This window comes from Gorilla gorilla, chromosome 8, assembly GCF_029281585.2.
Source record: "Gorilla gorilla gorilla isolate KB3781 chromosome 8, NHGRI_mGorGor1-v2.1_pri, whole genome shotgun sequence".
NCBI lineage: Eukaryota > Metazoa > Chordata > Mammalia > Primates > Hominidae > Gorilla > Gorilla gorilla.
This window is the reverse complement of record NC_073232.2, coordinates 137,305,895-137,321,791: the sequence shown is the minus strand read 5'-3', so window position 1 is coordinate 137,321,791 and position 15,897 is coordinate 137,305,895. Positions and strand designations below refer to the sequence as shown.

The 15,897-nt window shown below is 46.9% G+C and overlaps 1 protein-coding gene across 22 annotated transcripts in view; it reads left to right on the top strand.

The window, feature by feature from the left end:
* The window catches only part of CTBP2 (C-terminal binding protein 2), a 174,690-nt gene that overhangs the window by 112,629 nt on the left and 46,164 nt on the right, over positions 1-15,897 (top strand). For all 22 annotated transcript variants that reach the window (XM_063710573.1, XM_055354096.2, XM_031015059.3 and 19 more), the window contains one exon: positions 11,218-11,376. In XM_063710573.1, the coding sequence (XP_063566643.1) occupies positions 11,319-11,376 (58 nt within the window). In that variant the 5' untranslated portion in view covers positions 11,218-11,318. The remainder of the gene's footprint in view (positions 1-11,217; positions 11,377-15,897) is intronic.

Sequence of the window (15,897 nt, the reverse complement as noted above, 5' to 3'; positions counted from 1 at the left end):
AATCTAGAGATTTTCTGGAGTTAGGGATGTCTGATTTCTACATATCATTTCCACGACCTCTCGCAGGAGACAGGGTACCAGTGCCCCATGATGCTGCAGAGCGGCTTTTGGTGATAGAGACGCATTATGGAATGTGTATACTTGTAAGGACCCAGGCATAGAGTATCCGCCGTCATAAAGCAAACATAATCCTCCACTCCTGAGGTCTGAGTTGGCTCTCCTGGGTGCCAACCTTTGCATGAGTGACACCTTACTTGAAATGAAGGATGGGCCACCCCAGGTGCCTGGAACGCTTTTATCCCACTACATGCCCAAACTCCTGGTGTCCTAAATGGTTGGCCCCTCAGACATGGGGTCTGGGGAGCTGAGCTGTGCATTGGGGTGGTGGCCACACTGGCCTGGTCATGTCAGGCTGGGCAGAAGAGTTGGAGCAGGGTGGCTCAAGAGTCTTGATTTGGTTTGACTCTATAACCTGGCTGGCATGGAACTTGGAAGGCTGGGTCCCCACTCCTTCAGCAGGTGGGCCCCTTTGGAGGGAGCTGTTCCTGCTTGTTTTTTTGAGATAATCTCTCCAGACACTTGGCAGCCCAGCCAGCGTTTGCTTTGATAGCTTATCTCTGCCCATCCAGCTTGAACTCCCCTTTCCCACCATCTTCGACCATGCCTGCGGGTCTCCACGTCTCCTTGGCCACCACATAGCCCTCATTCCTTGCTGAGGGTTCCACACTGAAGTGGGTTGTACAGAGGAACCTCATCCGGGAAAGTGAAAGCAAGTCCCACTAAATGTGACTTGGAGCAAGCTTGTGAGGTATTTGTGATATCAGAGCCATGAAAAGAAAGTGGAGAGGCACATCCTGGAGGCTGCCTGGGGGAGGTGGCACCGGAGCTCAGGTGGGGACTCCCCAGGATCCGCATGTGTGTGGGGTCTATCCAAAGGCATCCTCTGCCAAGTCAGGCCAAGCATGTGCTGTATCACCCAGTGGTATCCTGCTGCTGTGGCAACTGTGGTGGCTTTGAAATGATGGTAAGAAAGAGTGTCCTGTGACGGTGGGGACTGAATTAGGCACATGTGTCTCCCGTAGTGGGGCATTAGTGGGCTACACCAGCCCCTCCCATTCTTCTCCAACCAGAAACTGTCAGGTACCCTGCCAGTGTGGAGAAGAGGTGGCCATCATCTTAGAACTTGGTGAAAGGGGTGTGTGTGTGTGTCTGTGTGTGAGTCTGTGTGTGTCTGTGTGTGTGTGTGTGTCTGTGTGTGAGTCTGTATGTGTGTGTCTGTGTGTGTGTGGGGGGGGTCAGGTGGGCAAATTGAGGCCAGAGAGCACATTAATGTACATTCTGGCCAGAATCAATTCCTGGGGAAAGTTGGAAAAATCTCCTTTCCTTTCTAAATTAGTGTCTACCAGGAAAAAAAGTTGTATATCTTAAGATCATACTTGTCTCACAGCAAACTGGTCCTGGTGTTGAGTCAAATTGAGCAGTCTCCTGTTGATCAGGTGTGCATAGTGCCCCAGAGGCTGTCATTTGTAACAAATGGTACAAAATTTGTAAAAGCCTAATGGGCGTTTGCAGAGCAGCCCAGCCCAGCCCAGCCCAGCCGGCCCCTCCCCAGCACCATCCTCTCTGTGTGTGTTCCGTCTCTGCCAAGTTGTTTCCAATGTTCAACACTAACTGGTTGCTATCACCGGACGTAATGGAAAAATCATTTGTCAGGGTGGCCCCTGGCTCCCCGGGGTCAGGGACTCCACGCCCTGGGCAGGGAGCCTCCCTGCTTCTTGGCCTGTGCCTCAAGTCACTCAGCTGTGAAAGTGGGACCCCCAGCTAGCTAGATAAACAACAGGTAGGCGCTGGCGCTGCATCCCCTTTCCCCTGGCATATCATGCTCCTAGAAACAAAGCATCTGCTGCTGGAACGGTGAGACCTTCTGCCTCTTTCACATCTGGAACTTTCGGGGAAATGCAGCATCTCATCCATGGGCCCAGGCCTTCCCTTGTAGGAGTAGCTGATCTTATTTTCTCCAGGTGCTTGTAGAGCTTAAGTTGGATAGAAATGAGGATGGTGACTCACGGCTGTCTCTGCAGCCTCTGGAAGGCCATGCAGGGTGTGCAGTGCCCTCTGCTGGCCAAAGGGCCCCATCACTGCACACCAGGCCTCCCTTGGGCTGGGCCAGCTCCCAGGAAGGGCTGCAACAGGAAAAGGTGAGCCCATGTGGGGGTTTCCATTGGTTTTGAGAGCAAGCAGAGACTGCAGAGAGCATGTCCTTATACGAGCATTCTGGACCCTACGGTGTCAAGAGATGAGTGGGCTGGGATCTCAGAAGGCCAGTTGGGTTCCCCTAAGGACAGTAGAGTCCCCATAAAATCAGTCAAGGATTCCAGGCCTCTCTGAGGCAAAATCCAAAGGCAAACATCTTAAAAATCTAACCTGAAGATTTTTTTTTTTTTTTTACAAATTCATATCTCATCATTGCAATTTGTTTGATAAGTAGCTAATTCCTATAATTGCCTTTATTTGATATTTAAATACAAGGGCAATTCATGTGTTAAGTGTAAGCTACATAATTAAAAGTAGGAGGAGGATTAAATCTTCCCCCATTTCATATACTAAGACAGCAATGTTTAACATTATCTCATTAATAATTTATTATATACTATATGATACATATAACACAGTGTTCTATAATATAGTTACAATTGACAGTTGAATACATAGTCTAATAAATTGTATTAAGTTTTGCATAGGTTTAGCATATAACCTCCAGATATTTCTCTCCAAGAAGTGTAGCTTGGTGGCCCTTGCCTTTGCAAGTCCTCAAGTTCAAAACCCTTAGTGGCCATCAGTCCCCTGTGCTTTTACACCATGCTGGACACAGCAGATGTATTGTGTGTGCCCAGTTGTATTGTGTGTGCCCAGTTTCTCTGCATGACGTTCAGATATAAACATTCTGGAATCATTTCTTGCACACTGTATGTTAACAAAAGATGAGTTTTCTGGTGGAACCACTTCTGTCTGCATAAAATTTGAGATCACTAATTTTTTTTATCTGTTCAACCAGTCTTCTCAACTACAGATCAAAATTTTCATGCCAGAGTAGGAAAGAGAAAACTAGAAAAGGAAAAATTAATCTGCATTCCTGATTCCTCAAGTCTAAACAGGCAGGAATAAGAGGTGTCATTTAGTTTGTTTGCTTATTTGCTTTTATCCCTTTTTTTGCTTAGCCTTTATTATTAAATAACACTATTAAAACTAATATACTGTTTATTTTTAAGGCATATTTGGAAGACAAACAAGTGCTTTTAAAATATGTGAAAATCCTAAACACAGGAATGGCTCATTTTCTTTAGCAACAAAGACCAACACTTAATTTCCATTATGACACAAATCAAACAACCAATTAGGAAAATCACAAATTCTTTCTGCTCAAGTCTTCTGTTCTTGATTATAGCTTTTAGCAAGTGAAAATATTTAGAATTTTGGAGTCTTGCATTTAACATGAGGAAATGTATTTTCGTGTGCTAACAACCCTGAACCAAAACGGGAGGATTTACTCAGCTTTGTTGGCCAAGGGAAAGCCTGGTTTTTAGATTTGCTCACCTCCTTCTGTGTGGCAGCCCAGAGCCTCATAGTGTACCCTCTCCTAGCACTGACTCCATGTGCTCAGAGACTTGCTGTGTACATTTCTTTGATGTTTCTTACTCTGTGTAACTTACAGGGGCTTCACTTTTAATTTTTTGGTCATTTCAAAGCCCCTAAGAATGTTTTGGTGGGAGTTAGATGGACAGAACAGAATCACAGATCCACATTCCTTAGCCTCATATCCAGATTCTTTTTTTTTTTTTTTTGAGATAGAGTCTCACTCTGTCACTCAGGCTGGAGTGCAGTGGCGGGATCTCAGCTGACTACAACCTACACTTCCTGGGTTCCAGCGATTCTTGTGCCTCAGCCTCCCCAGTAGCTGGGATTACAGGCGTGTACCACCATGCCTGGCTAATTTTTTGTATTTTTAGTAGAGATGGGGTTTCACCATGTTGGCCGGGCTGGTCTCGAACTTCTGACCTCATGTGATCCACCCTCCTTGGCCTCCCAGTGTGCTACGATTACAGGTATGAGCCACTACGCCTGGCCCTCATATCCAAATTCTAAAATACTCTGATAGTGGCAGAATTTGACCTGCCCTAAATTGTTGAGTCTATTTTTTATATTCTTTCTTAATCCAGTTGGGTCAGTATGATTATCTGTTCTGGCACAGGCATTTAGATGATTTGGGGGGTACATCGTAATAGATTGTGGAAGCCATGTATTTTTTTTTTTTTAACCCAAGCACTTGTGAATTCTGTAGCATACCTAGCCTTGGGGTGTGGGAAGTGGGTTGTAGCCCTGTGTTGGCTACAGCTGGGTTTCCTGCATTGCATCAGCCCTAGGGAATTAGAGGGTGGGGCCCTTGGAACTGATCGAGGGCATGTGACCAGGGTGTGGCCATATCACTCTGGGGTTGGGCTGCTGGGTGCTCCCTGGGGAAATATGAGCTCCCCAGCCCTTCTTTGATGGTGGAACCAGAGTGAAGCTTCAATGTGTATATTAGAAAGGGTCACGACTGGGCTTGGTGGCTCACGCCTGAAATCCCAGCACTTTGGGAGGCCGAGGGGTCAGGACACCTGAGGTCAGGAGTTTGAGACCAGCCTGGCCAACGTGGTGAAACCCTGTATCTACTAAAAATACAAAAATTTGCTGGGCTTGGTGGCTTGTGCCCAGCTACTTGGGAGGCTACAGCAGGAGAATCACTTGAACTTGAGAAGTGGAGGTTGCAGTCCACTGAGATTCCCTGGGCAACAAAGCGAGAATCTGTCTCCAAAAAAAAAGAGAAAGGGTCCTGCTAGTTACCTTTAGGGCATGGTATGGGGGCTCTTGGAGAGGGAGATTTTCCTGTACACCTTTTTATTGGTAGTGTATAGGAAGTCAGACACCCTCTTAATCCCCAAAAACATAAAACTAAATTTGCAAAAATTAATAAATAATCAGGAAGCAATATTCACTTTTGGCCATTGTCTTAGTTCGGGCTGCTGTAAGAAAAATACCATTGACTGAGTAGCTTTATTTCTCACAGCTCTGGAGCCTAGGAAATGTAAAACTAATGATCTGGCAGATCCAGGATCTGGGAGGGCCTGCTTGCTGGCTGTAGACTTCCTGGCTGTATCCTCGCGTGGGGCAGCAAGATCATCTATTGGGTACTACGGACTGGGTACTAATCCTGTTCCTGAGGGCAGAGCCTCATGAATCACCTCCAGAAGCCCAGCACCCAGATACATCACTGTGGGAATTAGGGTTTGAACATTCACGAATTCAACATTCAGCATGGAAGAATTTTAGGGTACACAAACGTTCAGTCCATAGCTGCCGTTCTGAAAATTGGCTCCATTAAGCTCATTTCCTATCCTGATTTTCTCAAAAAGCTTCATTTCCTTCCTTTAAAGTACAGTTTTAGTAATTTTGTTATTAATTGTGGTGTTACGGTTGCCATTTAATCAAAGGCTGGGCCAGTGCTTTTTGACCCACTGATCCCTGACTCCTTTAGGACATTTATTTTGTTATATCTGGTTTTGCTGTTGCTTGAAGTTTGAGACAGGCTCTCGCTGGGTTGCCCAGGCTGGAGTGCAGTGGCTTTATTCACAGGTCGATCGTGGCACACCACAGCCTCAAGAGAGCTGCCCGTTTCAGCCTTCTGAGGAGGGAGACTAGAGGCACACGCCACTGTGCCCTGCTTATATCTGGTTTTTAGTAGTTTTTTCCAAGTGTAGTTTACAAAATAAAATGCTCATCACCCGTTCAGAAGATTCTACCCAGCTCTCTTCCTAAGAAAGACATCTGTTGCACAAGTTTGGCTTCTGAAGCTTATGGAATGTGCTCTTTTGAGGTGGCCTGAGCACATGTGGCTCTGTTAACTCCGGATGAAAAGTCAGAGTGTTTTCTGGGCAGAAGTCATTGGTGGGCTGGCGTTCTCAAGGCAGTGTTAACTGGCACCGTATCTGCAGATGTGCCGCCGGCACCGCACCAGCAGGATCCTCGGCTATGTGTGCAAGAGCTGGGTGTCGCCGCCGCCTGGACTGTTGCTGTCTCCTCATCTTGGCACAGCGGTCACACAGGCTCCTGGATGAGCCTGCGGGTGCACTGAGAGGCCCTGTAGGCTGCGGTGAAGGAAGCTTTCCAGGAGTGAGTCCTGTCGTTTGGGATCCCAGGCTCAGAAGGGTGGTGGACCTTGTGCATTGATGCGGCCATCTGGGTTGCAGGGAATCTTTTCTTCCTGCATTGGATCGCCTCAACCTCTCAAACAGAAAGTCTACGCCCCACTCATGCTTAACAGTGAGATCTGAGTTCTCCGGGGACACACTCAGAGAACTTTGGCAGGACTTGCTTAACTACGATGATATTAATTTGTGAGCATATTGTGAAACTCAGTCTGCCTTTATTAACAGAATGTTTAAGTAGATTTCCTTGAAAGAATTGAAAGCCATCATCATGTTTAACTGGATTTGAGAGAAATTTCATTTTGAAGAAAGGCACTGTCAGAGGCATGCACTTACTCTATAAATCCCTTCAGCTGCCTATTCTTGATGAAGGCTAGGAAGTGGAGTCAAGAAATCGAGAGGGTCGGCCGGGCACGGTCACTCACACCTATAATCCCAGCATTTTGGGAGGCCGAGGCAGACAGATCAAGAGGTCAGGAGATTGAGACTATCCTGGCTAACACGGTGAAACCCAGTCTCTACTAAAAATACAAAAAATTAGCCGGGCGTGGTGGCGGCACTTGTAATCCCAGCTACTCAGGAGGCTGTGAGGGAGGAGAATGGCGTGAACCCAGGAGGCGGAGCTTGCAGTGAGCCCAGATTGCGCCACTGCACTCCAGCCTGGGCGACAGAGCGAGACTCCTTCTCACAAAGAAAAAGAAAAAGAAAAAAGAAATCAAGAAGGTCTATAAAACTGAGTTGATCCCGGGTTTTTGTGCTGTGTAACCTAAGGGCGCTTGGTAGAGAACCTCATGATGGTGGCGAGGAGCTGGTGATGGTCATTGAGTGAAATTAACCTGCCCAGATTTTAGACTGTGCTTGATGAGGGGAACCCTCCCCTTTCCCCTGCCCTTGATTCTGGATATGTTGGAGTTTGATAGCCAAGCAAGGGGTTGTAAAATGTGCCGTTTTTCCTTTTTGTTCTCTCATGTCTTCAAAAATATCACATTCTCTGTGATACCTCCATGGAACAAATCTTCCATACCCGTCCCCTCTGGAAACAACCAAGTACCTCCAAGTAGCTTTCTTTTCCAAGCCTTGTTCATCTTCAGAAATGAGTTGAATTTCTTGGCACCAAATATTTCAGCCCTAGATCACAGCCCTCACTTAGCAAATAAAATTTAAGGTCCACGTTTCTGATCTTTGGTTGGAGTTTGGCCTGTGATACCTGTAACTTTCCTTTTGGGAGGAGGTAGTGTTTCTTCTTGTGAGGTTTGGCTTCAGGGCACTCTTCTTCCTTTTGAAAAGATACAGCTTTCCTGTTGACCTTGAACTTCACTGAGGTTTACCTCCCAGCCTCAGCCAGAAGGGAATGATTATTCACTGCAGGGATGAGTGTGCAAGGGGGTGTCAAAGGAAAGGCAGGAGCAGCTCGCAGAGACCTGCAGGCTCCCACCGAGTGTTTTTGTGCATATCCTCACTGGCTGGTCCTCACTGCCACTCTGGGACGTCACAGTGACATCCCATTCTACAGACAAGGAGCCTGAGTCTCCAGAACAGCTCATCCAAGCTCATTCCACGAGTGGGGTCTAGAACTCCCTCCACTCCCAATTCCGCCCCTCGCATGGTTTGAGGAACAATTTCAGCAGAAGTGGAATAGTGAAACACGTTCCCTCTGCTTTTGTTCCTTCCTTATTTGTGCCCGTATTGTTTGGTGTTTAGGGGGGAAAAATTGATTTATGAGTGGAGCCTGGTTTAAAATAAAGGCAGAGCCTGGTTTTCATAGCAGACATCACCAAGAGAGCTGTGATGTCAGGGAGCCCAGAGCCAGCGTGGATCGGGGGTGCTGGCTTGCTCAGCATGGAGACCAGCTGGAGGCCGCTGTGTGCAGCTCAGCTCTAAGGAGGGCCTGTGGCTGTCATTGGAAGATGGTTATGTTAATTAAGTCCTCGTAAATAGCTTGCTCCTTGGGAGGGCTAAGGAGGAAAATGTCACATTTCATACATTCTTGTTGCACAAGAGATATCGGGGGAGAGGATTGAGGCTACACAAGTCAATGGTCACTGCCCAGACCAGACCCAGAGGCTGGTGGCCTTGGGAGCCAAGATAGCCAGCCCTAAACCTGGGTCGGTGCCACTGGCCCGGGGTGTGCAAAAAGGAACCCACAGAAGGTCCAGAACAGAGGGTGACCCCCCCTCCCCCCACCACCAAAAAAAAGCCAGACATGGGAGTCAGCCTCTTTTTTTTTTTTTTTATAGTAGAATATTGGCGTTTGTGGAAGCTGATGGCTGATCTTTCCTTTGATTGCATGATTGAAATTCTACTTATCAATTTTTCAGGAAGCCATCTAATTATACAAATTAAAATTCAAAGGAAAGCAAAAAGAATGATTACGCCTCACTCGGGGATTGGGGGAGGAGGGTGGGAAACCCGTCTCGCCTCAGATTATAATGCTGTCATTTTTCATCTCCGAGGTCTTCACAAAAATTAACTGATTAATTCTCTTCCCCCCTTGGATGACGCAGCTGACGTGGAATTCTGTTTTTACAACAGAGTCAAGGAGGGGCCAGACTGCAGTTTGACCATCAGAGCTTGCGCCTGAGCAAATGACAATTGCTGGCCCGAGCCTCCCTGGTCAGCCTCACCTAGAGTCACTTGTGGGTTGGGGCGGGGGATGGACAAAAGCTCAGATCAATAGGTTTGGCCCCCCCCGCCCCCACTCCAATAACTCTGAAGTTGGCTATAGTTAGGGACTCTTTTTTTGTGTGGTTACCTTTCAGAAAGCCCAGCACTGGCTAGGTGCAGTGGCTCACACCTGTAATCCCAGCACTTTGGGAGGCTGAGGTGGGTGGATCACTTGAGTTCAGGAGTTCGAGACCAGTCTGGGCAACATGGTGTGAAACCCCATCTCTTCAAAAAATACAAAAATTAGCCAGGCATGTTGGCACATGCGTGTAGTACCACCTATTAAGGAGGCTGAGGCGGGAGGATTGCTTGAGCCTGGGAGGTTGAGGCTGCAGTGAGCCATGAGCTTGCCCCTGCATTCCAGCCTGAGTGAAGAGCAGACCCTGTCTCACCAAAAATAAAAAAGCCAACACTAGCAAAACCAGTTTTTAAAATACGTCCACATGGATCTGCTCAAGGGTAACCCCACACATTCTAGGACAACCTCCATCTCCTGACTGATCCAATATGGTCATTCCCCGTTTTGGGGGAACTTCCCAATCGTTGAAAGGGTTTGGTATCTCAGGGATATTACATTAATTATTTATGTGATTGAAAATTGTGCTTTTTCGTAGCTCTTTTATTGAGAATCACGTAATTATCGCCATAAATCTTTCGGATGCCTTTTCAGCCTCGTTGCTGGGAAATTAGCCGTTAACTTACAGAAACCTGGTAGACCTGCAGTCTGACCTTTTGATAAAGTGACTCTTAATGTTTTGCATAACTGATGACCGTACATCATTATCCTCATTTCTACCCCTTGGGCCTCACTTTTGTCTTTTATCTCTCCTCTTTCTTTCTGCTAGATCACTGAGAACCACTTTTTCTGTGTGTGTGTGTGTGTGTGTGTATGTGGTTGTGGTGGTGTTCTTAAGACTGATTTAATTGTATTCCTTGGGAAGAAAAATACAGAAGACAATAGAGTGGGCCTTAAATGTTGTTTCCCAATTGAGATTCAAGCCACCTTTTTTTTTTTTTTTTTTAAGACAGAGTCTTACTCTGTCACCAGGTTGGAGTGCAGTGGTACAACCTCAGCTCACTGCAACCTCCGCCTCCCAGATTCACATGATTCTTTTGCCTCAGCCTCCCAAGTAGCTGGGATTACAGGTGCCTGCCAGCATACCCGGCTAATTTTTGTATTTTTAGTAGAGACGGGATTTTACCACGTTGGCCAGGCTGGTCTGAAACTCCTGACCTCAGGTGATCTGCCCGCCTCGGCCTCCCAAGCTGCTGGGCTTATAGGCATGAGCCACCGTGCCTGGCCAAGATTCATTAAGCCTCCTTTAATCAATGTAAAGAATGCAGTTCCAGAGCAGTGACTTAAAAGCTGGGATACTGGGGACAGCTGTTAATGATCTGGACCTCACCGGGCACATTGGTGACAGTCAGAGGCTTCCAAAGTGCTCAGATCCTCCTGAGAAGGAGGATGGGCAGCAGCTCCTCTTCCCCAGGCCGCAGTCAGGTCTCCCTCTAGAGAATCCCACATACCCCAAACCACATGAGGAGACCTTTCTTGCCTCCTCCATCAGCCTCACCTCTACCTGAAACGTCATGGGGATGGTTACACTCTCACACTAAGAAATACTTCAGCCCATATAGCTGGGACCAAGTGTCAAGGCCAGCAGCCTGGGACCCTGCCCTTGCTGGTGCTGACTGCAGTCCCCTCCAGCTGCAAGGAAGGTGGCATCGGACGAACGTTGGTTAGGAGCTGCTGGGGCTTCCCACCCGCGTTCTCACGTGGTAGAGTCAGGGTTTTGTGTGGTGCTGGGCTGTGGCTTTGACCCCTGACCCCTGCGCGGCTGTTTTGGAAAGCACTGTTGTAACTCACCTGGCAGCAGGCCTTGGCAGAGGCCCTCGAGTCGCCACGGTGTGCGTCTGCATCTCAGCGTGAGTGCGTTTGGGGCAGGTCCAACTGGCTGTCACTTGGTCTCTGCCACTGGAATACAATTTATTACACTTCAAATTGGTCAGTAAATTGGCATTTATAGCCCTAAAGTTAAAAGCAAGAGATCTGTTGGAATTTGCTGCTTCAAGAAATAACTGACGATTGTCTTGTGTGCATTCACTTGCTTTCTATTACGAGATAAGAAGCAGGAGGCGGCTGAGATGCACTTGGTGCAGCCTCCATTCCCAGTGCTTTGGGAAAAGAGCAAGTCCCATGTGTCCGCATGGCAGGTTCCCTTATAGAAAGTAGCAGTTAAGTCCCCAGTGAGCTGTTGTCCTGTGCCCAGAGGGTGTCCAGAGAGTAAGGATTCTTTTCTCCTTGTTTCAGGGTTCATAGTGGCGTCATGCACGCAGACTCCTGCAAGTTCCCCTAAGTTCTTAGAGGACTGCTTTGCCTTTTGATCTGAGAGTTGCAAAGTTCCATAAAGAATGGCCCTTGTGGATAAGCACAAAGTCAAGAGACAGCGATTGGACAGAATTTGTGAAGGTAAGAGCGTGTTTGGCGGTTTTTACCAAACATACGTAGTCCCTCACTCAAATCTTCGCTGGCTGCTCCCTTGAGTTGGCTGTGCCACTCCTCAAGCCAGAGTCCCTCCTCCGATTCCAACACTGCATACCATTGGCACCCTCTGCTGGGTGTCCTTGGCCGTGGGCCTGGCCTTGGCTTAGGACAAGGCCTGGCTTCTGGGGTGGGGTTGGGGACTAGGAGGACAGTTTCAGGGCTGGTGGGCCCTGAGGTCCATGTCTTCCATGTACCTAAGGTTATTTTGCATATAAAAGATGGTGTTGATTAGGACCATCTTTTTTCACTTCCTGAAATCTCAGGACGTTACCTGTTTTGGATTAAGATATTTACAATGCTGAATTCCCTGATACTATGAGATTCCTGAAGAGCCCAGCATTGCCTCTCGTGGTGTGTTCATGTCCCTGGTATCTTTGGAAATGTCTGGAAGTGTTCTGTTCATGAAAGGAAAAATAAACATAATTAAAATCTAATGGAAACCTGGGGACAAAACTCTGAAGTGTTGATTAAGCACTGCGCTCTTCCAGCTAGCGGGTGGTAAGAAACCACCGTGTGGATTCGGGTTTAGGGGTGAGTGCACCTGCCAGATGGGGTCAGTGCTACAGGGCTGCTCTTTGCTCAGGGTGATTGCTGGTACTGCCCTACAGGGTGGCTCTCGGAGGGAAGCGAAGATGGCTCCGCAGCCCCCTCTGCACCCTTCACGCACACGCTGAAGTTTAGTAGCTGACCCACCGGTTTGCGGACAGGAATATGCAACCCACAGGCCTTCCCCTGCAGCTGCCCATATGGAATTGTCTGTCCTATAAGTAGATGTGGCTCACGCCACACGGGGTGGGGACATCATAGACATTCTGCTGAGTGACTCCACGGCCTCACAGAACTCTGCACTGCAAGATCACAAAAGCACTGACATTCCTGGGGTTCAGTATAAGGAGTTTGGCATTAAAGGGTTTTTTTAAAGTAAACATTCACAAATTATAAAAACCTACAGAGAGGTTGGTAGGATGGTACAGTGAACACCAATATTCCATTCAGTTTTCCAGATTGTTTTGAGGGGAGATAAAGATAGAGATATACATATAAATAGACACTGTGTGAGTAGATGATGGATTTTCTTCCAGAACCATCTGAAAAAATGCAGGGGCAGCACTTTACTCTGGACTACCTATGGCATTGGCACCTTTTATCCAATTTCCTACATGCCCCCAATACCGGAATGAACCCCAGGAATCTAACCTCAGGGACAGTATTGTCTAGTATAGGCTGCATATTCGCACTTCCTCCACGTCGCTTTGCCTGTGCAATAGATAAGGGTCACGCATTGTGTTTAGTTGTTACATCTCTCTAGTCTCCTTAGTCTAAAATTATCCCCTGGGCTTTTTTGACTTTCAGAGACATTGGACTTACTGAAGAGCCCAGACCCCATTGATTTGTAGACTATTCCACAGTATGGGTTCACCAGATTGTATGGGGAGTTGTAAAATTTACTCTTGACTTCCAGTGTAAAGGGGCTTGATTGAGGTTACTGAGTACTTGCTTCTGGAACACGCTGGTGACTCAGCTTTCCAAGGTTACTAGCAGGAATGCCTCTGGGGCTGACTCCACCCCCTGCACCCAGGATTCTCCAGGGGTGTTGCATCAGAAACTAGAATGGGATTGAAGAGCTAGCAGCGTTTCCTCTGTGTGTTTCCATGGCTGTATAAACCTGACTTGGGCAAAACCATTTTCTGCTTGCAGACCCTCTGTCCCATCCAGACAGGTGCTGAAGGATGGTTCACCAACCTTCCCACCCCCTTGATGTGTAATAGGAAATTTTCAGCCAATTTTTTATAACAGAAGTTTGCATTACCTTGTCTATGCATGGTGTTCCAGATACATTTGCAGTTATATATTTTAAATTTCTCAATAATTATCAACGCAGACAGGCCAAAATGCAGTTACTCCAATGTGGGTCACCATCTATATGTCAGCTCCCTAGGCATCTCATTAAGTACTCACAGTTGGTCCCAAGTGCTTTGTTGGTGCTCCTCCTGTGTATAAGCTGACTTAGTCCTTGTGGCACCTGTTACGGGTCAGGACAGGTGGCACGCATCTCACAGGTGCTGCCAGAGAGGCGCTGAGCAGTAGGCAGTTTGCACCCAGGAACCTGGGCAGTCTGTTTTTTTCTGTTTGGCCTTCTCTCATACCAGCTCCTTGGATTCAGCTCTTTCTTCCACCCGAAGGCCTTGAACATCTAACACACACACACACACACACACACACACAAACACACACACACACACCCTCTAGCTTTGAATTCTCACCATGTCTCTATTCTATCAACTACTTGTAGAATGTTCTGTATTGATATGCAGAGAGCCTGTCAAACTGTTTTTTTCTCCCTCCCCACTGCCTACACCTGACACAGGGACTTCTGCGTCCCTTAGGTTTGTTTTTTTTCTTTCTAAATGATTAAAAGCATGAAGCTGCCATGTTCTGCTGTGCTTGCCCGGTCTGCTCCCAGGCTTGTAGGAACTTTGTCTTCCTGCTCTTGGTGTCTGGATACACCAGCTCCTTCAAATTCGTCCCCTCCCGCCTGCTACACAATACCAATATCAAGCCCTGGTCGTCGGTCCCTAGGCTGGAATCAGGCAGGCCTCTCCAGGGTCCCACTCCAGGTACTCTGCTGGAATCTGAGCATCACCCCTGCACAGATACTTGTACAACCTTTCCCTGTTTTCTAAGGCCTGTCCAGCCCCTTCCTCTTTGAAACTTTTCAAAGCAAGAAAAAGTGGCATGGAGCTTGATCCTTCTGTGTGCCCAGAATCTGCTGTGGGGATTCACTCCGCCAGGCTGTGTCTCTACTCTGAAAGCAGGACACAGACAGTCTTTGGGACTCCAGCCAAATGAGCTGGAATAATGGTCTTTCTAGCCAATGTAAAAGCCACATTTTAATTTTTTTAATGTAACTCTTTGAGTTTGCTATTTATAATTGTTCCTTTTTTTTCTGATGCCTGCTATCAAGCAATCCTATAATACCATGTAAGAATTATTACGAAGGAGCCCTCTTGTAACACAGGCTGATCGGAACAAGATTGTGGTCTCCTCATTCTCAAGTATAATTGAGATCTTCCTATCTGTTTAGTTTGCTGACATAATTGACATTGTGAACTGCACCAGCTGGAGGGTTTTAGTACCTACTTTATCGCATTATGCCAGAGCTCCTTTGGTTTGCCCCAAACATCTATTGGTTGGAAATGAGGGCTAGCTAACAATCACTCAGCATTGCAAAGGGAGCCCAGAAGAGCATCTTGCAGAGCCCTGGGTTTGTAGAACTTAATAAACCACAATGGCTGTTGTTGGTGGTAACTTTTTGTTAGAGCTGCTTCTTGTGGGTTATGATAGAATCAGTCTGTAAACACTGCTCCCCTTTCCTGTGGCTGTTGCGATTGCAACTTGAAAAAAGTATGTGTTTCGTTTTACTGCGTTTTGTTCGAATGTGTTAGAGACGTGGAAAATGGTCCCCCGAGGATGGTATCAGCTGAGTTGTGAGTAGTCCCCTTGTAACATGACTCAGGGAGGGTGCTTCTCCATTTCCTCTGCAAAAATAAAAGGGAACTCCTCTTAAATAAACAAGCTCATGAAACATTCCGCACCTCTGGAATGTTCTCACGACCACAGAGGATAAAAGGAATGAGAACGTTGAGCTGGTTGGGTGGATATGAGGAAAAAGGAGACAAGCTGGTTTCTGTGAAACACATAGATAGTTAGAAATTCTGGGAATCTCATTCTGCATCACCTTTGTCGCAGGAGGATGAGAAGTCTGAGAAGATGCTGCCGGGGATGAGGTGGAAGGGAGTTTCCCCAGTGGGTCTCTTCTGTGTCGCGGGCTCTTCTGCTCTTCTCAGTGGGTTGAACTTGCCATTGTGGAAGCACATGTCAGTGGGATGTACCCCCAAGAAAGGTCATTCATACGTATAAGGAACAAAGACAGGCGCTTCCAGGGTCAGCAAGGTTACCGAAGTGGTCTAGAAGTCCAGAGGGAGGCTCTTTCCTTCTTCCAGCAGCCTCCTTGCCTGGCAGACACCCATCAGAGCCTCCAGGATGAGAGAGTGACTTTCTCTTTCCCTGAGGAAAGAACATAATCCACAGAGTGTTGACAAATGGTTTTGTTTGGTATTTAAGATTGATTTGTTTTTGTTCTGAGTAGCTGTTTTCTTTTCACCTATCTTTGTACAGATGCATTATAAAATCAGGACTTGTTTTGTTTTTGTTTGTTTTTTTAAAGCACTTTGAGCACTTTGTAAAGAAACAGAGTTGAAGCCTGCCTATAGGTAGTCCACAAACAGTTCTAATAAATAACTTTAAATAGCCCCAAAATGTGGATTTTAAAAATGGGATTCATAATGTTGCTATACATTATAATTATATGTTGGGATCAGGCAATTATGCACATTTCCAGCAATTATGTGATTAGCTGTAATTACATTAGCTATGTAAATATAC